General features: G+C 37.1%; 3 protein-coding genes across 3 annotated transcripts; all 3 read left to right on the top strand.

The window, feature by feature from the left end:
• The first annotated feature begins 289 nt into the window (after positions 1-289).
• On the top strand, positions 290-3,794 carry penka (proenkephalin a). The gene is made up of 3 exons (XM_085930101.1): positions 290-425; positions 555-701; positions 3,004-3,794. Exons 2-3 carry the CDS (start codon positions 558-560, stop codon positions 3,595-3,597), a joined length of 738 nt encoding a protein of 245 aa, XP_085786227.1. The 5' UTR covers positions 290-425; positions 555-557; the 3' UTR covers positions 3,598-3,794.
• A 790-nt stretch (positions 3,795-4,584) lies between these two features.
• Positions 4,585-13,337, top strand: LOC147046431 (epidermal retinol dehydrogenase 2-like). Its single transcript, XM_085930199.1, has 7 exons — positions 4,585-4,757; positions 5,898-6,254; positions 6,616-6,747; positions 6,929-7,028; positions 8,719-8,863; positions 9,265-9,390; positions 11,973-13,337. Exons 2-7 carry the CDS (start codon positions 5,934-5,936, stop codon positions 12,067-12,069), a joined length of 921 nt encoding a protein of 306 aa, XP_085786325.1. The 5' UTR covers positions 4,585-4,757; positions 5,898-5,933; the 3' UTR covers positions 12,070-13,337.
• Positions 13,338-15,737: 2,400 nt separating this feature from the next.
• Positions 15,738-25,541, top strand: slc44a5a (solute carrier family 44 member 5a). The gene is made up of 22 exons (XM_085930198.1): positions 15,738-15,831; positions 16,693-16,741; positions 17,125-17,198; positions 17,333-17,417; positions 17,505-17,589; positions 17,772-17,900; positions 18,097-18,157; positions 18,343-18,466; positions 19,076-19,159; positions 19,329-19,441; positions 19,721-19,852; positions 20,116-20,215; positions 20,295-20,387; positions 20,971-21,058; positions 21,714-21,982; positions 22,789-22,883; positions 22,975-23,078; positions 23,179-23,252; positions 23,688-23,758; positions 23,856-23,944; positions 24,286-24,370; positions 24,689-25,541. The coding sequence occupies exons 1-22, from the start codon at positions 15,738-15,740 to the stop codon at positions 24,784-24,786; spliced, it is 2,196 nt and encodes a 731-aa protein (XP_085786324.1). The 3' UTR covers positions 24,787-25,541.
• Positions 25,542-25,549: the final 8 nt, after the last annotated feature.

The raw sequence follows: 25,549 nt of genomic DNA, 5'->3' as shown, positions 1-25,549 counted from the left end.
AATTTAAATATGTTGAGGTTGACAGATGAAGCATTACAACCCCTCCTCTTATTGCCTATATGACAAATGCGTCGCTCTTAATAAAGTCATACCAAGCCCCCCCCCCCCACAGCATCCACTCCCTTGACACGATATATGACGTAAACTAGAAAAGCTACTTAAACAGCTCCACTTGACTACTTACGCGTTGATTTGAGTCCTAGGGGGTAGCAAATCCATTTTTATAAGACACTGAGCATTAGGTGGCGTAGTGTGTGTTTTTATCTCAAATGATTTGCTGATTGGCTGAAAGCTGACCGCGCGTGCCACTTACTGAACGCACGCACATAAATTGCGAGCACCGGCTTGGCCGTCGGTCACCTCGTGGGTACATCTTGAAGAAGGAATTGGTCACAGCGAGTTCATAACTTCACCGTCGTCGTAAGGTAAGACATTTTATGGAATTCAACGATAGCAAAGTTATTTATGCTATTTTCTTACATAGAAAGAGAAATAGAAAAGAAGAGTTTATTAAGAGATTTTTTTTTTTTTTTTTTTGGTGTTTTCTTCCTCAGTCAATGGCTTTCCCTGCATACCGCAGCTGCATTTGGATGTTGCTTCTGGGATCATGCGTGTCGATGGCACTTGGAACCGACTGTAGAAAGGAGTGCGCTCTCTGTGTGTACCGTCTGCTTGGACAACACACTGGTTTTTCTACTTTGGTAACGCTGCTACACTCTTATTATTGTTTTTTTTTTCCCTCTAGTCTACATTTTTACTGCTAAAACAATCACGTAATTAAAAAAAACACCTTAATTAATGCATGGGAGTCCCTCAATAATAGTGCTACAAAATAGTCAGGTAAATAGCATTGTGGTTTCTAATAAACTATCATACCAAGCCAACACTGCGGGTCCTGTAGAAATAAGAATTAATTAATTGGTTAATTAATTGAGTTTAATTTCGGCAACCTGCACCCCTCAAAATATTTAACTTGGGGGATTTTTTTCCCCCCCTCTTTCATGTAGACTGGAAATACGCATGCCACTTTAATGTGCAGTAATACGTGATGTGAGAGCTATATACAAATATGTATTTATTTATATGTCTGTCTTTCTGTCTGTCTATCCGTCTGTCTATCCGTCGACCTGTTTATCCATCTATCTGTGAAAGAGTAAAAGCACAAGGAAATCATATTTTATCGCTTCTCACTCTTCCCACAACAGCTATTGTATACTTTTCATCACTGTCATAAGTGAGGAGCGTGCCCCTCCCCACCGCTGAAGTGCCAATATGTCTTCAATTCAATTTTCCCGTTCATTAATTCTGTCTTCATAAGCCAGCGGCATTGAAAGCTCAGCAAGAATCCGTTCTCAGTCCAGTCTAACAGGAGTTTCTGATGGTTCAAATAACTGAAAACTAATGACACATAAGAGATTTAGAGCATATGATACTCCAAATAGTGACCCCTGGGGTATTGTAGGTATCCCGATGTGTTTGAGAGAGTGGGAAACGAGCAATATTTGAAATATGGACTTTCATTAGAAGCACTGAAAATTGTGTCATTGACTGAATGGGTCTTCCTTAAGGGGTCTTCCTTTAATTTTAAAGAAGTGCACTTGTGATAGATATTGAGATGCATTTTGACTTTAAAAAAGAAGTTAGTATCTGTTAAAAATGTTGTAACCTCTTTCTCGTCAAGCCATTCCTTCTTTTTTATAGTGTGTCAGTCGTTCCCCAGATAACAATTTTCATTTTCTTCCTTTTAGTTCAAGTGCCAATTTAGCATGGCTTGGCATATGGCGTGAGGAGTGGGTGGGGGGTTAATGAAATAGGGATAGATTGAATGAGTCACATATGATTGAAAATCCCTGACGGAAAGTGAAAAGAAATCAATTTCGATTAAAACTGTACCCTGGCTACAGCCAGCAGCTGAATAATATAACAGATCCTTTTAATCAGCCTTGATAATAATGATAAATAATAAAAAAATAAATAATGTTGAGGGCATAACACTTGACTAGAATGTTGTCCTTAACTTTACTACACATTACTACACATTAAAAAAGATTAATTTGTAGCCTGTTCCCGAATGACTCAAGACTACATCTAAGTGAACTAAATAATGACAAGATTTGATTTCTAAACACTTCATGGTGGTTTTCCACTTGCTCAGTGTAGATGGGTCCAGCACACATGTACAATCCATTTTCACAGGTAAAAAAAAAAAAAGCAATTTTATTAAGAGCAAAATATGTGTTTACAACACTGATGGGTTTCCAGCACGTGGTTGACCACCAACTGAATGTGCACATCTTGTAATTGATGTACAGTGATCCCTCGAAGCGTTCCAGAACCACACGCTAAAAACGAAAATCCGCAAAGTAGAAACTGTATATGTATTATTTGAAATTTAAACACCGGTGTTGAAATTGAATGAACGTGGTGTTTCTTGTTAGCCGCTAGAGGGTTAGGGTTAGGGCATGGGTGTATTGTAGGTTAATTAGAAGTTTACCTTGCAAAGCAATTAAAATAGTCCAGCTACAGAACTACCACGCGACACTTAGCCGGGCGTCCTGCGTCTGACTTCAATCACGTCCGCAGTGACGCACATTGCTCAGAGCGACGCCTTGCGCTATTAGCGTTCATTGCCGCTGACTCCTGGACGGCAGTGCTTTTTTTCTTACGTGCACAGCAGCTAGCTGCGCACCCGCCCGGTGCTTTTCCGCAGTGACGCACATTGCTCAGAGGCACACCCTGCGCTATCTGCGTATATTTAAACGCCATTCTCCTGTCACTTATAAACCCGCGAAGTAGCGCATTCGTGAAAGGTGAAGCGTGAAGTGGCGAGGGATCACTGTATTACAATTCCCTTTTTTTCCAATTACAAAGAAACAAATGCTGCTATAAATTTGTGGGAGTTTACACGAAATAATTGTAGTTTCAGTGTGTGTGGACTAACAAAGACTGCTTGAATATGGTTGTAAAGAGTTGATGAGAGATTTTTTTTTTTTTCTCCCTCAGACATGCTCACTTGAGTGTGAGGGTGAGTTGGACAGTGAGAAGCTCCGTCTCTGCTGGGACATCCTACTGGAGGAAGAGAACCATGTTCCTTTTGATGGGGACCTACGGCAACAAGAAGAACCAGAAGAAGCTGGCATCATTACAACTAATGACGAGGATGAAACATCACCAGGACATCAACTGGCCAAGAAATATGGCGGCTTTATGAAGCGTTACGGTGGCTTCATGTCTCGCCGTTCTTTTTCAGAAGAGTTGCTAGATGATTCCGTAAATCAAGATGAGGAAGAAAAGATACGCCTGGAGATCCTAAAGGTCCTTAATACAGAGTCTCAGCAGGGCAAAGAGGGGGGCATTCAAGATGGTGAAGTTGTAAAGCGCTATGGAGGTTTTTTGCGTCGTGCTGATGACAGGGAAGCGCAGAGTGATCTGTTGGAGGCGGTGTTAGGTCGTGGGTTGAAAAAGCGTTATGGAGGGTTCATGAGGCGTGTGGGCCGGCCTGAGTGGCTGGTGGACGGCAACAAGAATGGGGGAGTATCTAAGCGTGCATGGGAAAATGGCGAGCTACAGAAAAGGTATGGTGGATTCATGGACTAGAAGCCCAAAGTTATGACCCCATTCTTATATAAGCCCATTCAACCTTCCTTCACCTTCATCTGGCTTTGTATAAAGTACTGCTCCCTACTTTGTTGCTTCAGTGGGTCCTGTAATGACATGAAATATATGCATTCTGTCAAAATCAATATTTGGGTGTTTAGAATTTGAATATATTATTTATTAAAATACGGTGTTGATCAAGGTGGTTTGGTTGTGTTCTGTTTATTTATTTAAACTTTCATTTAGTTAATTTGCCTTGCCTGTAAATAAATCACACTAGACATTATGCCTTTATAATTAAATAGGGTGAATGAGTGCACCACTACACACGCATTTATATTTAAAGTACAACAATTCATATTTTAATGCTAACAAAATACATAACATACAAAAAGAGGTATGTTCATAAACAACGACAACCCTATAGAATAGGAGCACACAGCTTCATATAATTGTTGCCACACCAGGAAAACTCTTATTTCAATTTTCTTCCCAATAATACCAAAATTATATTGTCCAAAAATTATTTAATTATACAAAAGGTGACCCTACTTGGGGCAAAAACCCCAGTCAACTTAATTCCTAGGAGCACAGTAAGGTGAGGGACTCATGGAGAGGAATAACAACACTGTTTATATTATTAACAATGCTGCTGCATCGAAATCAGTATCTTGTGAGTCTTCACTTCTTAAACCATTTTGGTCGCTGAATTGCTTTTGGTTAGCTGAGGCTCCCGACTTATGATTTAACTGGTAATACACACGGACGCTTATATGTCCGTACAGCTACACCGTAGTTGGCTATGGCACTGCATTGTGGGACTTGAAGTATCGCGGTGAAACATGGCTATATACTGTTAGGTGATAAAAAAAAAAAAAAAGTAAATTGCACGAGTGAACTACCATTTGTGTCATTTTCATGGGCAGATCAAGATGGTTAGAGTTCTTCTTTCGGTGTTTTCGCAGAGTGTCAGGTATTTTAATAAGTTGGTAACATGTCACGTGACCCATATGATCATCCCTTTTCCACATGTAACAACCCCGTTGTGTTGTGTACTCCACTTTGACGTAACATCCTGAAGTTGAGTTTACATTCCCTGAAGCTATATTAACGAACAACAGCGTCGTCACACCGTTGTACCTGCTGTAGCGACTTCCACCGTAAGTTAACCGACTTCCACGGACTTGTTAGTTCGCTATTTATACATTTAAATGTTTTCAGAAGGCGAGGCATCAAATCCCGTGTGGCGTATGTGTCCAAACAAAAAGCAAAATATAACTGTGATAGTGACGTTCATGTAATGTGCACGTCCTGAGGCCCAGCATATATCTTTGTGTCAACTGTAGTGGACTTTTGATTTTCATGTGTCATTTCACTCAATTTTGCAACTAAGTCCTGGTGTGCTCAGTAGAGGACATCCAAACCTTATATCTCATGTGTTTGGGTGGGATCAAATGAACTTTGCTTTGTTGCTGCGACAAAATTGAGAATGCAAAAAAATCAAAATACACGTGAGGAAAAATTACATATTTTATTGCTGTTTAAACAATATTAATCACTATAGTAGACATGCTTGAGTAAAATACTTTCTTTTGGCCAAAGATAAATATGTCGTTTGATTTTAATTTACACTTTTTAGTATACAATATTATATAATACTATTTATAGTTAATGATTCTGAGGTTCCCTTCAGTATTATTTTACAAATTAAACTTGAAATTATTGATTGATCATTGTTTTGGTAATGTACCAACATTTCTGGACTATGTGTAAACTTTGAACCTTGCACTTTATCTATGGAATTTTTATAATTTTTACGATGTTTTATGACAATTTGTTTTGTTAATACAGGTAATCAAAATGAGGACATTTGCACCTATATATATATATATATATATATATATATATATATATATATATATATATATATATATATATATATATATATATATATATATATATATATATATATATATATATATATATATATATATATGTGTGAACAAAACTGGATTTTTGCCTAATTTTAGCTAGTGCGGTTTATATTCAGGTGCGGCTTATAGTCCAGAAATGACAGTAGTTGTTGCGGTAATCCCTTCTGTTGAGAAATGTTAATAGACTAAAGTAAATGCCTTCAAAACCATACTGCCCAAAATAAGGCTCCGTTTTAAATCAAATTTAGGTCATCATTTTGCTGTGCCCTGCCTACCTAATGAGAATAAGCAGATAGGAAAATAAATGAATTGATGCATTTTGTGACTTGACATGTTCTTGTTATTCTCTTATTCTTTTCACCCTAGGTGTTTTTATTTTTTAGACCAGTCTGTCACTTAACAATGAATCGTTTCCTGGAAACCCTAAAAGTCATCCTGTTGTCACTATGGTTCAATGTGGAAGCCTTCATCCACTGCTTTATACCTAAGAAGAGGAAGAACATATCCGGTGAGGTCGTTCTAATCACAGGGGCTGGCAGTGGAATTGGCCGTCTTATGGCCCAGGAGTTTGCAGCTCATGGTACTACTGTGGTGTTGTGGGACATTAACCAGGAAGGCATGAAGGAAAGTGCCCGATTGGCCAAACAGAGTGGTGCCATTCGTGTTCACTACTATCTTTGTGACTGTAGTGACAAAAATGAGGTCTACAGAGTGGCAGACCAGGTAAGGATTGCCCTTTGATTATAATTTTAAACTTCTTGTAACTTGATTTTATTGAGCAATTACTTTAATAAAAGTTTTCAAACAGTATCAAGTACACAAATTTGAAGTCCTCATTCCGTCTATTTATTTTGTTGGGGGTGGGGTGGGGAGATAATTCCAAAAAGATGGTGCCCACTTTTTACATTACTGTTGCTACAACCTCAACAATTACTACTGCTGCTGAACTGAAATAATACGTATCTCTTAATCAAAACATTCTAATGCCATTGGTGTTAATTTATAATCAGTATTTGCTGTTATAGTGGGAAAAAAAAATCATTATCCTAATGCAGTGTTTCCTAATTCCTGGACCCCCTTACAGGTAAAGCGAGAGGTGGGTGATATCAGCATTCTAGTAAATAATGCTGGAATTGTGACTGGAAAAAAGTTCATGGACGCTCCAGATTCCCTCATCGAAAAGACAATGGAGGTCAACACCATGGCACACTTCTGGGTTAGTCACTTAACATGTCCATTTTAAATGCAGAGTGATAATATCTTACCTTTTGCTGTTTTAATGTCTATCTGCTGTGGCCAGAAGCTTACATTGCGTACTCATGATTTATCTTGAAGAAAATTGCACATGATGATTGTGATTTTTGGGTTGTTTTTTGTCTCCGTATTTTCCCCAACAGACCTACAAGGCATTCGTTCCTGCCATGATTGCAAATAATCATGGCCATTTGGTTAGCATTGCCAGCTCTGCAGGTCTCATAGGAGTCAATGGATTGGCAGGTACTGTATGTGTTCAAGTCTATTAATTTTATTGTATTGTGGTCTTCCTTTCCAATGCATACGCTATGTTAGTGGTTCTCAACTGTTGTGACCCTGGGGCAGATTTTGCTATTGATCATAAGTTGTCAGCCACTTTGATACAAATTACAAATAGAAGAGAAAGAAAATCTATTGTTAAAAAATAGCACTTGAAAACACAAGCAATTCATTTTTTGTTAATATACCTAATATATGCGTACTTACATGTTTACAAAGTCACAAGGTTAAAAGACTGCAAGAAAATGAATGACTACAGTGCAAATGTGAACATACACAGACCAAACATTAAACAAATAAAATAAGCATTAATGCAAATAATAACTACAATAGTAACCTTACTTCCATCTATTGCCTTTTTAATCATACTTTTTATTTGCACAATAAGTGATGAAGTAGTCATTTTTCCTCAAATCGTGCAGTGGTAGCAGTTTTGAATGGACCGAGGATTCTTCAACAACAACGACGTCACTTCAATCCAAAGTGTCAAGTTTTGGTTGTAGTTCTCGGCTGCAAATACAGCAGCCTGCTGCTCGAGATAGCCAGCTGTCATGTCCAAAGGGCTGTCAAGTCTAAAGGCAACAACATCCACAATTAGTTTTGTGCGTTTAGATGTCAAAAGTGCTGTTGCTGTTGAGGTTCGATGGAGAAAAAAAAAGATTATGCGCCTGACACGTACAAGCAAAAGTGATACGTGTGCAGCTTTAAAAACCAGCTTAACTGGGAAAATATAGCACTCAGCCTCTCTATATACTGCAATTCTGAACACGCTATTGAACCATGTTATTTCCGAGTCCTTTCTTTTGCCATTGATTGTTGTGCACATGCTCATACGTGTTCCTCAGTGACGCCGGGTACTTACATTACGATCCTGTCACTGCCAACACAGGCTCTTGCTATGCACTTTGCTCCCATCTTGATTTCCCAATGCTTCCTTAGATAACTATAACTTTACCATTCTACCCTTTGATCGATATGGAAGAAGATTATCCAACTCTTTCAGATGACTCCTCATATAATTCCCTCAAATTTAGTGAACAGATGCTACGACAGCTGTCATACAAATATAAAAGCAGCCAAGCAGTCGTTAACATTTACAGTCTCAATTTCGTTTGGAAATGTTGATGTTTATCTTGCCTCCAATGTGTTTTCTAAATACTGTAAGAGGAAGTCACTTTGAGGTTTGATCTATTATTTTGGGCAAAGTGTTCTCTCCAAAAAAGTTCATCATTGAGGTCTGTCTATGTGACGCACTGCTGCATTAGCACAGATGTCTGTATTAAAAAGCAAAGTGCTGGTAACTGAGGGTAGCTCATCAAACAGCCAGTGGCATCAAGCAATGCTGATGCAGTTTGTCTGTTTAAATCAAGAAATTGTTGGCATCATAAATTTGCTGCATCTGTCTAGTAATGTCTGCCATTGATTTTTTTTTTTTCATCCACTGAACATTTCAATCATATTATTGTTGTTTAAGCCTCTGCGTAAATTTAATGGTTTAATCCAAACTCATTTTAATCCCGCAAAACTGAGCGATTGCTTGACCAAAGCAATTCTAAATGTAATAGATATCTCATGTTACTTTTCTAATGTGTCCCCCCCCCCCAACAACTTGATCTGACCTATGTTGCTTGTTTGAATCACCTTTTTCTTGCAGACTACTGTGCCAGCAAGTTTGCAGCAGTAGGTTTTGCAGAATCCGTGGGTTTGGAACTCCTGGCAACAGGGAAAGATGGGATCAAGACCACCATTGTTTGCCCATACTTCATCAATACTGGAATGTTCGATGGATGTCAAACTAAGTAGGTGTCTTTACAAGATCTTAATGATGTTAACATGTAAAAAAAACAAAAAAAAAACATGTTTTGCACATTATGTACTAATAATTATATTGCACATTTTAACTAAATATTTCTCAATGCTGAAATGTTCGATAATAACTTCCCTAATTAAAGAGGAAAAAATAATGGCTAAAAATAATGAATCACCATTCTGTCCAAAACCTAATGAAAATGCTGCGTCCTTCCCTCAGTCTTGTTAATGGTTCGTTATCCACCACCAAACGACTTTGAGACACAGACTGACTTCTTGGAATGAATGGAGCAAACACAATTCATAGTTGGAAATGCATCTGTGATGGATTGCATAACTAAATACAGATAAATCAGGGGATTGCTGTTTTACCATAGCTTGTCTTCAACAGATGGCCAGGAATTCTCCCAATTCTTGATCCAACTTTTGTTGCCAAGAAGATCCTCCAGGCTGTCCTCACGGACCAGGTCTATCTTCTGTTGCCCAAGAGCATGTACATCATTGCTGGACTTAAGAAGTTAGTCCCTACAAGTTTCATTTTTTCCTTTGTAATATTCACCAAGTACATTCTAACAACTTGGCATGTATCCTCAACGCAAGATTTTGGTTTTTGATCTTGTGTGTGGTTTTGTGACAGTAACAGAACAGCAGATGTCCTGTTCTTTTTTATTATTATTATTATTATTATTTATTTTTTTATATCCCTGGAGGCATTTTACACATTACCATGCGATTCTGTCTGGCTACACTACTCATGAACCTACAGGGCTATTTAATTCTGGATTCAGTTGGGCCAAATTTTTTGGGTTGGTTCTGGTCTGCATTTGGCGTGTCCTGCCTTACAGTCTCCAATCACTCCCAGATTAATTTAATAGTCGATTATAGTATAGTCGATAGTGCGTCAGTGTGTTATAAAACAATTTTACCAAATAATTTTTATGAACCAGTTATTTTTATTTGGCATTGTTTAGAAATACTTTTTATATAGGCTTCACTCTAACATGTCTACGGATACAAATCCATCCATCCATCCATCCATCCATCCATCCATCCATCCATCCATCCATCCATCCATCCGTCCATCCTTTGAAAAAACATTCTCTCTGGACACACACACACACACACACACACACACACACACACACACACACACACACACACACACACACGCATATCGATACTATATGGTGAACCTCAAAGTAATATAAATGATCAGGTTTCTGACTTTGTGGACCTCACAGCTCGTTTTGGCCATGATGATGGGTGACTCATTGAACCTATTAGCGCAGCCACCACACATCGTGCCGCTATAATTGTTGGGGTAATGGCGGCCCTACACATGGAATTGTTCTGTTCATGACACACAGAAAGGGGTTACAGTGGAGTGGTCATTTTTAGTTGAGTTATTTTCCTGCTGCTGTTGCTCCTTTACAGCACAAATCTACTACAAATCTTATTGTTTTGATTGTGGGGGTGCATGACAGTAATTGAAAATGAGGATAAGACACGAGACAATTTAAGGAAACTGTTTAAATAAAGTTTTGGATTTAGGCAAAGGTAGGAGGTGGCAAATGGGGGATCAAGGCATTTGAAAAAGGTGGCAGCTGCCTCTGCTTGCCACCCTGTAAACCTGCCCATGTATTCTTTTATGAATAACTTGTCTATTCAATACAGTTGTTTTTGAATTGAACACTTTCTCAAGTTATCTTCTCGCCTTGTTCTTGTTTTCTTTATTTGGTCCATTTGTCTGAGGACAGAGCCATTATTCTTTATTAGAAAGCTTTCCTCTCTGGAACACAGCACATACAAATGGATATAGTGCCTCGTCTGTCACCTCTGTTAATTTCACATAAAAGCCTTTGTATTCAGGCTTCTAATAATGTGTTTTTTTTTCTATTAACTATTATTGTCTTTCTTCACTTTGAAGGAAGTCATTGTTAGTCAAATGTCAGTCATCCAAAAGCTGGAAGCATTGACTGATTTTTAGAAGGGAGGCATTGTTTTTGCTGTGAGCAACACCTTACAGAAAAACATCCTTTGATGCGCTGCCATTAAAATCATCTTGACTGAATTACATTGGAGTGATTGGATAAACCTGATATACCTAGTACATTATCCAGATGGAAAATTGAGCCGGATGAAAAGAAAACCATCGAAATGTGGGTATTTGATCTAGCATTAGTCTCAACACATTGGCAGGTTCAGCAGGTTCGTTTATGCATTGCTGTTTGTTGTGCAAATTGGTAATTAAGTGTAACTTGGTATGCTGAGTCACAATATATTCACTTGGGAAAGAAAAATGGACTGCACCAAGAAGTTAGGTCAATTTAACCCAAGTTTGGGTTGTTTTGGGGAAAAAAAAAAATTGTTGGGTTGTTTTGGGTCATATTGAAAAAATAATAATAATTTTGATTTTCAAGTGTTGAGTCGAGAATGAAGCTCAGGGAATGATAAAGAATTAAAAAGTAGTATTTGTTTCAAATGGCCACAATATAAAATAACTAACACATTAATGTAAGCATTATTTTTTTCATTTTTTTTTTTATTTCAAGAACTGTTGGAAATGATGAAACTAGGAAAAGAAAAACACTCCTGGGAAGTTACACCACATTTGCTTAGCCACAGCAATTTTTTTCTTTCTTTCTTCAAAGCAAGCAAATGGCTCACGTAGAGCCCAGCCCGGGTTAAAAAGCTTCAGTTGCTTTCCTCATTCATTTTAAGGAAGAGGAACAAAATGTAATATTAAATATTGCCGATGTTACCTTGAAATAAATTAAATAAACATTAATGTCGCCTTGTTTGTAGAATGACCCTACCCCCCCAGAAGTCAACATGACTTGTTAAACATTAACTAGTAGGACATGGTATGTTTACTCAAATTGATACAAAACCAATGTCCACAAAACTTTGTAGAGGAATAATGCTGCATGAATGATCAAACAGTTACATTTCAACATCCAATTATATCCATTTTGGTGACGATCTGGAGAAGTGCGCATTTCTTTGTCTGTCTGTCTATGAAGTGGACTGTGCTGTTATTTTTACGTTGAACTGATTTCCAGAATTCATTTTTGTTTTTGTGTTTTTTGTCATACACAGTATTCTCCCGATGAAGCAAGGCCTCCTGCTTGGTCACTACTTGGGTGCCTTCAACGTGATGGATTCATTCCAGGGAAGAAACAGAAAAAAAGACTAAGGACAGAGGAGAGAGATAAAAGTGCAGGGAATGATGCCAGAAATGAAAAGATGATTATGTTCTACATTGTGGCAGAATTTTCACAGAGTAGCTACCTCCTATCAGTGGTTCAAGAGATCTTTCAAATTAAGTCCTATTTGCTTTCAAACAGTGTGGAGCAGAGGTACCAAGCTTTTTGAGACACAGCTACTTGTGTACCGATCAGTGTGAAGGCTTACCAATTTGATAATACATTTCATCTCATTACCATTATTAGTTAGTATGTGTTGTTAATGACATGCATTTCAAGACACTGATCATTTTAATGTCTCACAATAACAGATAAATTCTTTTTTGCATACATTTCTGCCAGTGTCCACTTTTTTAAGTGATATAAATTCCTACAGCAGTGCTTAATATTTTTGCATTATCATTTTATTTTTTTCCCTTTTATACTATATGGTGAACCTCAAATTATAAACAAAATCTTAGTTCTGCATATATTTACTTATAATCATCTGTTTTGTTTATGTTTATTCCATTTTGTCTTCTCACTTTTACCGTTCACCCAGAAATTTTTCATTTGAAATGATTGAATGTGAGTGGAATCTTGTACCAAGCCTTTCCAGATCCAGTTCCTCCTTGCACTGATTTAAATTGTGCTAAACAAATAATTCCTAGAAAATCACAATGTGCTTTCACTGTTTAGCTATTTCTGGAACAGCTCCGCGGGCTACTCCTCTAAATGTTAAATAGATGGCACTTACAATGTGGCAAAAAGGTATTAAGTTAGTTTAGTCTCCCATTGTGCAAGATATCCCACTTAAAATTACAAGAGTTCTTATCAAAGTTACACTTCAACTGTGAGTTACTTCAATCCTTATTTTTCACCATAAATTCCCTAAAATTCCTTAAATCGGTCAGTTTGGTGCCTTAACTGCTTTACAATACCTCACATTCACACATCAATGAGAGGCAATTGCCAGGTCCACTGGGAGCAATTTAGCGCTCACTGCCTTGCTCAAGAACACATAATTATGGTCACCTGAGTTGAGGGTTGAACCCACAACCTTAAATTTGGGAGACCACCTCGCTACCGCTGAGCCACGTCAATCTAGACTTAAAAAAAAAAAAAGTTGTGATTTGTAATTGAATTTCTGAAATATATTGATAAAATACGAGAAATAATTTAGTGTAACTGACTTCGAAGCAGTTGAATTGTACTTGCTGATTTTTACAGCTGTATTATGTTTGTAAAAATTAATTTTAATAAATCTTTGAAATTATAATAGTTATAGTCTCTTTTACTTTAGTTATATATACGTATGTATATATCTATATGTATATATGTATATACAGTATATGTATATATGTGTGTGTATATTATTATTGTACATTACTTTGATTATAACTGATCCAAATGAGAAAATTGTTAGGAATTTCAACCAGAAGCAGCTTGTTGTTAGCCAAGAGAATTTGCCATATTGATTTCAGCTACTTAACTGGATGTGAGGCAGAAACACACTCAATGGTTCGATTCCTAACATGAACAATGGTTTCAACACTATCATTATTATTTTTATTATTATTATTATTATTATTATCCTGCAGTGTTGTCAAATAGCTGAGGTCATAAATGCAATTATGACAAAGATGGCTACTGCACATGATTAGTTCCAGCAATATTTCACTTCTGTATTAACAGTCACCTGAAGATGATACTGAACTTTGTCCAAACTGCATTTTGAGATAAACAATATAAAAGTGAAAGCTATTTTGACCTCCCAAACTCCGTAAAAAACAAAAACATCCTAGAGACACAGTGAGCAACATATGCCAGTTCTCAGCAATACAACAGGCAAAGAGATTACTACTCTCAGCTGGATTCTGAAATGTTCCTACTCATGACCGACCACAGCTCCACAGGCTTTCTCTGACTAAAATGTTACACAACATCATTCTGACAGCTGTTGCTTTTTAATACAGTACATCTGCAAAACGTGCTTACATTTGAAAGAAAACTATGTATAGCATACAGTCCCTATGACTTTTAAGTAAATCCTAAATATTTTAAAACCCAATTATTATCCTTTTTCTACAATGAAAGGTTCTCATTAATACCGAGAACAATTTAATCATTTGAAATAATGATTTTATTGCACCCCGGCAACCCTGCACAAGATAAGCAGTGTTGAGAATGTATGTTTGAAACAATAGCTGTTAATGTCTCCATCAATCTACAAGACCGCTGAAATTCTAGTAGGAGAAAATATTCTGCATTTGCATATACTGCAACCGGGGATTTAATTTAGACTCATGAAATACAGCAGATTAAGTTATGATCTTGTAAAAGAGTAAGCAATAGGCCTCTGCCAATCTTTCAGAATTTCACACGGTACCCTCTTTTAATCCTGGGTGGGGCACTACTGCCATCGCATGTTATTTTTCTGTAAGGCACTCTGGAAAGAGATGGTTTGTGATGTGGCTCAAGACACCAGAGCCGCTACTTAATAAACGCAAAACATTGGATTCACAACAAAAAAATAAAATAAAATAGGGTGTGAAATTTTCTTGAAAAAAAATAACGTTTTTTTATTTCCCACTTAGAAATTCTAAGTACATTTCACAAGAGTCTTTCTGAGTAAATTTGACTAAGAATGTAAATCTCCTGTCTTATTTTGTTTGTCGTGACCGATTTTATTTTTATTTTTTTGTATTTAATGGTAACCATTTATTAATTCATACTATTTTGCATGTTTTTACAATTTTTAATGTAAACATGTAATAAGAGAGGGCCAATACTTTTCCACAGCACTGTATATTCAGAGCTTCATCTTGTGACACGTTGAACAGCAACCCTGAAAATATCCCGCACTACTTTTGCAGCTGCTGATGAGTGATGTGCTTTTTTCCACATACAGATAAAAGCACTCTTTTTCCAGCTGCGCTTCGCTGCACTTTCCGTGATGACCCTTTTGATGCTGCTTTATCCACCTCATTGGTGGCAATCAGGGTGAGAGCGTGAGCTGCACACCGTTGATGAAGGGAGAGGAATAAATGAAGCTCATTTCATCTCCCTCAATTTCCAGAACAATGTCCGTATCCGAGAATCGGAATCCATTGTCAAAGTCAGCCAGTGCTGCCTCTTCAGTTCTTTTAGTCATGGAAAGTTACTCAAGTTGTCCATAACAGTAGTTCCTATTTTTTGTGGCAACTTGTAGTCTGTATGTATTTCACATATTTATGCCGTAAAAGTATGCCGTCCACTCAACATATATGTATCATATATGTATCTTGTTGGGAAATACTGGATTATGGTGACAGGTGAGTCAAGTCAAGTCAAGTCAAGTTTATTTGTATAGCCCTAAATCACAAGCAGTCTCAAAGTCTTCACATAGACAAACAATTGACAATTATTCTCAAAGCATCCCCTGATCTTGAGCTCCCCAAAGGACAAGGAAAAACTAAAAAAAAAAACTACCAGGGGAAAAAATGAGAAACCTTGAGAAGGGACCACAGATGGAAGGATCCCCCTTTTAGGATCACCAGGCTGCAATGGGTGCAAGGTGGACGTAGTATTAAGTAGAGAGGGAGCTTGAGAGGGAGAGACACACACAAACATACATGCAGAGACGCATTATCTACAACCCTGTTCATCCTTCTCAATGTCTTCTGGCTGTTGAACCACCATGACACCACAACAGTACGTATCCAGAAACTCAATTGCTGTTCAAGCCAAAACCAGGACAGTCAGTGGAGCAATACATCCGGATACCTGTTATGGTGAGTAACAGACCTGTTTTCACTGTAAGGGACATCCAGTAACATATCACAAGTCACAATCTTCAAAATAGTAAAAGCTAGTTAAAATAGTTTCATGAACATTATTGGACTAATTAATGTTTATGTAGATTTTTTTTTTCTGCAATATTTAAAACTGTCTTTTTGCTTGCGGGTATTGTTTAGTAATAGGAACTTAATGCTTGCAAAGTCCCGATATTACCAATACTGGTTAGCTGACATTTTCCAAAAGTATATATATCCAGACTTTGAAATTTTCTATTTTCAAATCAGATGGCTAGGCTCTAGCTCTGACTCTCATTGCTATATGTGGTAGCACTTTGTTACGGTTTTAAAATGCACTATATAAACATGCTTGTATTGTATTGTCATGTATTATATTGTACTTTCATGGGATTTTTTTTATATTGCGTTTCAAATTCAACAATAATTTTTACAAAATGCCAAATTACAACACTAATGACCACAACAGTAGTGTTAATGCTGAGACCAGTTGGTCCTATTTCAGTCATCAATAGGATAAAGATTAACACAAGAGAGTATTACTCTTCGGTAATGCCATCAGATTAACTGAGGTCAGTCTATTTCAACAAGGTGCTGATGCTTCTGACTTTGCATTAGTTACTGAATTGCTGTTGACAGTAAAACCTGTACATATCATCCAGAGGGTCTATATACAGTGTTGAGAAAATTCATTTTCCATTACCTTTGACTTGGCTCTGGATCATTTACCTTTGTCAATCATTTGTTCCATCAAAGTCAGGTTCTTAATTATCTTCTGGGATCTTGAGATTTTCCCATTAATATCACAATTAATTTTTTTTACCATTTTAATTTTCTCAGGTGAGCCACACAAGTTTGATCCTTTCTTCAAAGGTCCAGTCCACAGAAGGTTAGCCAATGCTTCATCCTCGTGTCTATTTTAATCAGAGGTTGGGGGGCTGAAGTCATAACTTGACTTATAAATGAACCATATCACTTGACAAGTATTATGTGTATGTATGTTTATTATATTAGTAATTTCACATTTTAGTGACCCAAGTTGGTCATACATTAAGTTACATTGGTCATACATTAACAAAGCCAAATGCGCTACAATCAAACCCTGCACCTCAGAACGATGAGGCGGTCATGCTCATTTTTCTCAATTATTTGTCAAATAACCTTCAGGTTTGAGCTATCTGATGCAGCAATCTCTAATATTATCTTGCTTTCAGAAGTGCTAGCGAGAGATGGTCTTAAAAAATGGATGATGATTTTCTCCTGTCCCAACAGAAGCGGCACGGATGTCTTATGCTGTTGGATCTTCGTCCTTGCCATTCTTTCCTATGTGGCCATTGGAATAGTGGGTGAGTCAATCACTTCCTTAGTGGTTGTGCAGAAATTAAAATGTCAAATGAAGTGTAAATGAAAGTTCATCCAGTAATTATTTCAATAATACCCTTGTTTCAATTTTTGTAAAATAATGACTCCCTTTATTCAGCCTGGTTACATGGTGACCCCAGGAAGGTGCTCCATCCAACAAACAGCTATGGCGAGTTTTGTGGTCAGATGGGAACCTCCAATGCGTGAGTTATTCATTTCACCTGACTTATTATGAATGTCACATCAAAAGCCTTCACATTACCAGAGCAATGATATTGATCTATTTGCAGGAAGAGGCCCATTCTCTTCTATTTCAACATTTTGAAATGTGCCAATCCTTCTATTCTAATTAACCTACAGTGCCCAACAACACAGGTAATAACTACAAAACTGTTCCATCAGTTTTTGCGATGGGCTAGGCCAGTAGTACCAAAGTTCAGTCCTCAAGAACCCCGAGCGTGTTCTAGGTTAGGGTTGACTGCTCAGTTGGTTTAAAAATCCAAATTGCTCAAGAAGTTCACAAACTTTTGCTTGTGAATAACATCATGTGCCTTCAGATGTGTGTCTCAAAGTGCCCCGACAAATTTGCGACTTATACTGAGATGCAGCTGGAACACAAACTTGGCAACAGTGACTGGCAGTATTACAGACAATTCTGCAAACCTGGCTTTAACAACCCCAACAAGGTACCGATTACAATCTATGTTGATTTTATACAGTTCCTAACTGTACTTTTACATATTGAATCAAGATCTGGTTAAAAAAAAAATCAGGGTGTGTCACACACTTGTGACGAATTCATTCACCAAAACATATATGCACCTTTTTTACACTTTTTATTGGCCTTTTTTTTCCTTCATGTTTCTGTTTGGGTTCTTCTAGCCAGTATCTGAGGTTCTACGAGATGAGGATTGTCCCTCGATGCTTGTGCCAAGTAGACCATGTAAGGCAGACATTTTAATAGTTGGAATATGAAAATGTGAATTTTTTTCTCACAAAAATTCAACCTTGTTTTTTTGACACCACTGTATATTACATCATGTTTGTGTGTGTGTGTGTGTGTGTGTGTGTGTGTGTGTGTGTGTGTGTGTGTGTGTGTGTGTGTGTGTGTGTGTGTGTGTGTCTCAGTTCTTCAGAGATGTCTTCCAGATGTCATCACTCTTAATGGCACTGTGACAGTGGCAAATAAAACACGGTTCAAAGACTCTCTTGAAACAGCACGCAGCGCTAATGAACTCCAAAATGCTGCCAAGTATTGTCTATTTTCTACTATTTTACACAATTTTACACAATCTTTTTTTATTTCACATTTGATTTGTCTGATTTAACAAAATTTTCACTGTATTCCAAGTTGTTAGGCATAAGCAAGCATTTTATTAAACACGCCACCAAGTTTGATTTTGCTGTGAATTGCACAAGAACTCGCCTTCTGGCATTGTTTTGTTACAAATCGCTCAAGAACTTGATTAAGTGAGGACTGACACGAGACACGTTGTGTCTGTAGCGGCAATATTAAATCCACAAGATGGCAAAATTATTTTTAAAAAAACACACACACACAAGAGCATAACTTCAAGAAGAAACAGACAGGTGGATTTTATACACAATACCAGAAAACCTTAATAGGGGGACATTGCTTCAATATTTGCCCCTCTGTGAAGGGTATGGATTTTGCAGAACAGGTACACAAGGTTTGGGACCACTGTTAAACTAATATCTGAAGTAAAACTAGATTGACACGTTGGAATTTGGAAATATAATAATGACAACTCTTATTGATTACACTCTAATTGTTTGCATTTTCCATGGAATTCAGAACAAGTTGTTTTATAACTTAAATGACCTCTGTCTTTTTTTGCAGTGGAGTAAGAGGACTAGTGGATACTCGGGAGATGGGCTTGAAGATAGTGGAAGATTATGCTAAATCTTGGCCATGGATTGTTGTGTAACTACAACCAAACACACACACACACACTGGATTTAAATGGACAGAATAGTTTCTCTGTAATTTTGATTTACTTTGACAGCAAGTGATGAATAATTTAATGATGTGTTTTCTCAATGGCTTCTCTGTCCTGCTGTTCCAACTCGTGTTTTTATTTTTATTTTGTCAGAGGTCTTCTGGTGTCCTTGGCATTAAGTTTCCTCTTTATAGTGCTGCTGAGATTCACAGCCGGGCTGATGTTGTGGTTTACCATCATAACCGTCATGCTGCTTGTGGCATATGGCATGTTTTATTTTTTATCCATCCCTCTTTATCGCTCTCTAGCTCTCTTTCCAGCTCTCTAGCTTTCTCTAGAGCTCTCTAGCTAGCTTTTTAGCTCTATTACTAGCTCTCTCTCTCTAGCTTTCTCTAGAGCTCTCTAGCTAGCTTTTTAGCTCTATTACTAGCTCTCTCTCTCTAGCTCGCTCTCTAGCTCTCTATCTAATGTATTTATCTGGTAAATATTGTAACCTGACCAGTGTGGCATTCAACATCTCATTCAAAATGTTTGCACGATTGTAGGTATGTGGTACTGCTCTGTGGTGTTACTCCGACTCGGACACAATCAAGGTTCTGATGTATCTATCGTGGAAGTCGGACTGCAGACAGATCTCAAAGTCTATCTACAACTCAGAGAAACTTGGATCATTTTTTGTAAGTCATCTTTTCCTTTTATCATTTTGTTTACGGTATATTTTCTTTTTTGTCTTTTGTCGTAGTCTGAATCTTGAATTGTAGTGATTTGTCATATCATTTGTCATTTGTCCTGGAACACAGAAATGGGTTATTTTTATTTGCCAAATTTAATCTAAACTAACTATCCTCTAGGTATTAAGATAAATGCGTTCAACTACATAACCAAACAATTAACGCAAGAACACATTTTAGTGTCATGGTTGTTATTGCTTCATTCTTAGTGACATCTCTTGGAGTGACAGAGGTTTCAATTGTGTTGATACTGGTCATCATGAGGAGGAGAGTCACGTTGGCCATTACCCTGCTCAGAGAGGCAAGCAAGTATGTAAATCATGATGTGCTTTAAAAAAAAACAATGGAATTTATGACTTTTATTATTTATTTGATTTGTCTTTTGCAGAGCCATCGGCCACGTCACGTCGACCCTTTTTTATCCGGCTGTAACATTTTTGTTGTTGACTGTTTGTATTTCCTACTGGGCTGTTACTGCTGTGTATCCTTGAGAAAGGGTCAAATATGACCATTCTATACATCTGCAGGTGTGAAAAATCTCTAGGGATAGTCCATTTTATTCAATATTGTGTTTCAAAAAATGACGATTGGCTCATGACGAACAAAAAGTGATATATTCCAAGCCTTTATTTATTTCAGTGTTGATGATTACGGAAGAAAAATACAAAATTTGAAAAAATCGACATCAACAGTTCAGCACAGTTCAGTTTGCTGTAGAGTCAGCAGTCGAAAGCCTACTAAACCAGAATGAGACTATTTAAAAGCTGAGAAAAAAATCTGGATTTTTGTTTTGTTTTAACTCGCTGAAAAAAAAATGGGCCAAAGGGAGCGTACAATGTTAAATTTGGTCATATTTATGGATATTTTTAGTTTTTTCAGCTTTAATGGTAAAAATTCATACAAAAGAAGGCTTGAAATTTCATTTTGTCAAGTGACATGATGGTTTGCTGTGGCTTAATCATGCTTCTGGTTTGATACATTACATTTATGTTGTTTATGCTCTGCTTTGTCATTATTGCCAATATCACTCAGTTTATAATTCTTTAACCGGAACTCTCAATCAGCTACTTAGCATCCTCAGGTGATGCCATATATAGAGTTATGTCCCCTGATGTGAGCTGTCCACATTCCAACAGCACTTGCAATCCAAAGGTAACAGTATATTGTTTTCTCTTGTCAGTTCAGAGATTGTTTTCAACCAATTTCTATCATAAAGTGTTATTTATAAAGCATTTTCTTCTTTTCTTTTTTTCTTCTCTCGATTTCATGTGATGCATCCAAATGTATTTATTTTACAAATAGGTGAACATATTGAAACAACACAATTGTTTTTGTCTTAATCTTTGCAGTAACACTATTACCTTGTTTTCATCCATGCATGCCCTCACATCATAGAATAGATCTTTATTGTCAGTCACATGTACAACGAAATTTAAAAGTGCCAACCGATCAGTGCAAAAAAATAAAAAAAGATACAAAATACAAGCTAAAGGTCTATACAAACTAAAACTACACAAAAGAACATACACAAACAGGTGACATGTAATTGCACACCCCCCGTATTTTTGTTAAAAAAGATATCCAATTGCACACCCCCATATTGCATAGAGCTATTTTTCTGCTCGTTAAAGCAGATAATTATTTTTTTAGCGGCATTTAGTGTGACTACCGCTGTAGGGTAAAAACTGTTGGCAAATCTGCTAGTCCTTGATCTAATTGATCTGTAGCGTCTGCCTGATGGCAACAGTTCGAAAAGGAAGTGGCCAGGGTGGGAAGTGTCCTTCAGAATGTTCTGTGTTTTTCATAGACTTTCAACAGAAGCAACATATCCAAAGAAACATCCTGTGAGGGTTCTCAGTGCCTGTTTGCATTTTATGGAGGAGAGACACCCTACCATCGTTACAATTTCCTACTACAGATTTCCAACTTGCTGATGTTTCTCTGGCTGGTTAACTTCATCTTGGCCCTGGAACAATGCACTCTTGCTGGAACATTTTCCAGTTACTACTGGGCTAAGAGGAAGCCCGAGGATGTCCCTCCCTGTCCATTGTTCTCGTCCTTCAGCAGGGCAATCAGGTCAGAAAAATTAAAAGATGTTTTCTAAAAATCTCCAAACCAAAATGCAGGGAAAAGATAAGGTATGGCATGGGTGTAAACGAATCTACAAAAAAAAAAAAAAACTTATTGCAAAAGGACAAACATGAATAGCAGAATCAGAAATTAAGGTCCCAAAAAGTGAGGAACAGCGAGAATTAAAAGCAGAGGCAAGGGGAGTAGAACTGACGACACCTGTTGGACACAGACATGACAAGCAGAAATGGAAGGAAAAGAGAGGAAAGTTAAAACAACAAAGCAAAACACAAAATAATAGAAAAAACAAAATAAAGACCCAATCATAAAATTCAAGAACAATAAAAACATAAATTATATAAATAAATTAATAATAATAATAAAAATAAAATCAGACCCAAACAAAGATTGGCAGAAAAAAATGTGAACCTGGACTACTAATTTTCCAGACTGAAATAATTTACCTATGATATAATTAAAGAGTTTTTTTATTACATTGATAATTTATTTACTATCATGTGTCGCTCCTTTTTTTCTTTTTTACAACCCCCTTACTTAAGTGCACCATAATACGTGTCAAGACAATAAGACTGCAATCATCCCAACATAAGGAGAGTTATTACAGCAATAAAATGTAATAATTTGCACATTGAACTGCTGTTCTTCCTGTGAGGCGACATTGTTAACTACAAACTACACGTACTGTTAACCCCACCTCTCTCCTTTAGCTCTACTTTTACCAGTGTGAAACAATGTAATGGCTTCTGTAGCAATAACTAACTCTCATTAACTTTCGATTGTGTTTTCTACAGGTATCACACAGGGTCTTTGGCATTTGGGGCTCTCGTTCTCTCTGTTGTCCAGCTTTTTCGAATTACACTGAAATACTTGGAGAAGAATTTAAAAGGTTTACATATTACACAAATGTCAGTGTGACACTATCAAGTGAAACTTTTCATCTGTTAGTATCCCCAATTATATTGTTTGTGTCTTTGTAGGACTTGACAACAGCCTGTCTAGGTTTATACTGTGCTGTCTGACTTGCTGTTTCTGGTGTTTGGAAAAATTCCTTCGCTACATGAACCGAAATGCTTACATAATGGTTAGTTTCCTAAATTGTGTGTTCGCTATCTTGTGTCATAATCATCTGGATAATGCTGTCATTGCAGACATGTATGTGTGATATGTATATTTTCCGTTAGGTGGCAATCTATGGCAAGAACTTCTTTAGGTCAGCTCAAGACGCCTTCTTCCTTCTCACGAGGAACATGGTCAGGTCAGCCTCTGTTCAAACACGCACACAGAGTGAGAGTGAGAGTGAGAGTGAGAGTGAGAGTGAGAGTGAGAGTGAGAGAGAGAGAGAGAGAGAGAGAGAGAGAGAGAGAGAGAGAGAGAGAGAGAGAGAGAGAGAGAGAGAGAGAGAGAGAGAGAGAGAGAGAGAGAGAGAGTGACCGAGAGAGAGAGAGAGCGAGAGAGAGAGAGAGAGAGTGTGAGTGAGAGTGTGAGAGAGAGAGAGAGAGAGAGCGAGAGAGAGAGAGAGAGTGAGAGTGAGAGAGAGAGAGAGAGAGAGAGAGAGAGAGAGATTTTTATATATATATATATATATACATACACACATCCGTATATATATATATATATACGGATGTGTGTATGTATATATATATATATATATATATATATATATATATATATGTACATATATCTTTTACAGGGTTGCAGTTGTGGACAGAGTGACTGATTTTCTGTTGTTTTTGGGAAAAGTAATGATAGCAGGAGGAGTTGGTAAGTCATGAATAATGGCCCCTGCAGCAATTCATGATTTATGTTTCATGTGGAGCATAACACAAACAGGCAATTTGTTCTCTCATCTGCGTTTCAGGTGTTTTAATGTTCCTTTTCTTCACAAAGAAAATCACCCTTTTCCAGGAGGAAGTACCCTATCTCCATTACTATGAGGTTCCTCTCATGGTAGTTACAAGCAGACACATGCACAAATATACTTTATATAAAAATAAAATGATAAAATAGTTACTTTTGAAATCAGAGGGTAGTAAAACATTTTACAGTTAATTAAAAATGAAGACAATTTGCCCAGGTTTGCGCCAAACTTCTCCTTATCAAATTGTCTCTTTTACAAGCCAGTTTAAGATCAATATGTTTGCAGCTTTTATTTTAGAGTTGCTTTGAGAGGAGTATGTCTAATAATATTTGTTTTAGTTATGAATGAAAACATGTTCAAGGATGCAACAGTATGCGTTTGCTTTTTTCAAGGATGATGAACAGTTATTGTTTTTTGTTTTTTGTATCAGACAACGATGGTGGGTGCCTACCTGATTGCTCATGGTTTCTTCAGTGTTTATGCCATGTGCGTCGACACATTTTTCCTTTGTTTCTGTAAGTAAATCACCTGTATATTTAAATATTCACTTTCATCCATTGTTTTGGAGCCTGTCCATGGGCAACTATAATCAGGGAGCCACTTCACAGGCAACCATTCTCCTGTTTATAGTGTTCAAATAAGCTAACATAATTACAATACAATACAATCCAACTTTATTTATATAGCGTATTTCACAACAGCTGCACCTGTAACACTAACAGCACTTTTTTGAAAAAAAAAAAGTGCAGTTTCTACAAAAAAACAAAGCAGTATATTGAAAAAACAATTAATCTTGTCTCCATTCTCCCCTTTCCTTTTTATGAACTATTTAGGTGACGACTTGGAGAGGAATGATGGTAGCTTAGAAAAACCTTTCCTCATGTCACCTGAATTGTACAGGATTCTTGGAAAATCCTCCCGGTCATGTTGAACCCAAATATTGCTGTGAGAACTGTGGGAGAAAAACAGACTTTTTAATGTATGAATACATTCTCATGTTTCACTGTATTGCAATGAGCCTCATTAGGTGCGTGATACAGAAACCGATTGCCAAATTTTCCACACAAATAAATAGAGCTACTCTGCTTCTGATCAGGAATTTGTAACACTCTTGAAATCCTTAGTTATGTTCCATTTAAAATGAATTACATTGACTCTGTTTTGTAAAATTTCTCAAAATCAGTTCTTTGGATTCCCGTTAAAATTATTTCAAGACCAAATTTTACAAGCCCGCTATGGTCTAGGCTTCTAAGGAGTCAGCTTAGATTCAGATGGGTTCAATCTTATGGACTGGTGGGGAATTGTGGACAGGGTGGGCTGTACCCAAGTACAAGGATGATTCTTTTGGGGTAGTGGTTCATAGTCAAGATACAAGTACATAAAATAAAAAAATAGCATTCTGATCAATTGCTGACTACTCCATTCAAAAGCAAAATTACCGACTTACATAATGAAGAAACATGCTAAAATGGTCTGAACTTACAATTGAAATTAGTGATCACAGCAAAGAACAGGAGGAAAACAAAGCTTCTTCTGTGACGCACTTTATTTGTTGAACTAATGAGGTGCTGCTCTCCAAAGGCTAACAACTAATTCCCAATTGGTTTTCAGAGCCACACTTGTCTATGTTGTAAACAAAAAATGTGAAGCCCACCACAGTAAAGATGTATGGCAGAGCTGCATGTGTGTGATTT

Source organism: Syngnathus leptorhynchus, chromosome 14, assembly GCF_054491065.1.
Source record: "Syngnathus leptorhynchus isolate UIUO chromosome 14, UIUO_Slep, whole genome shotgun sequence".
In the NCBI taxonomy this organism is placed as follows: domain Eukaryota; kingdom Metazoa; phylum Chordata; class Actinopteri; order Syngnathiformes; family Syngnathidae; genus Syngnathus; species Syngnathus leptorhynchus.
This window is presented reverse-complemented; position numbering and strand designations above follow the sequence as displayed.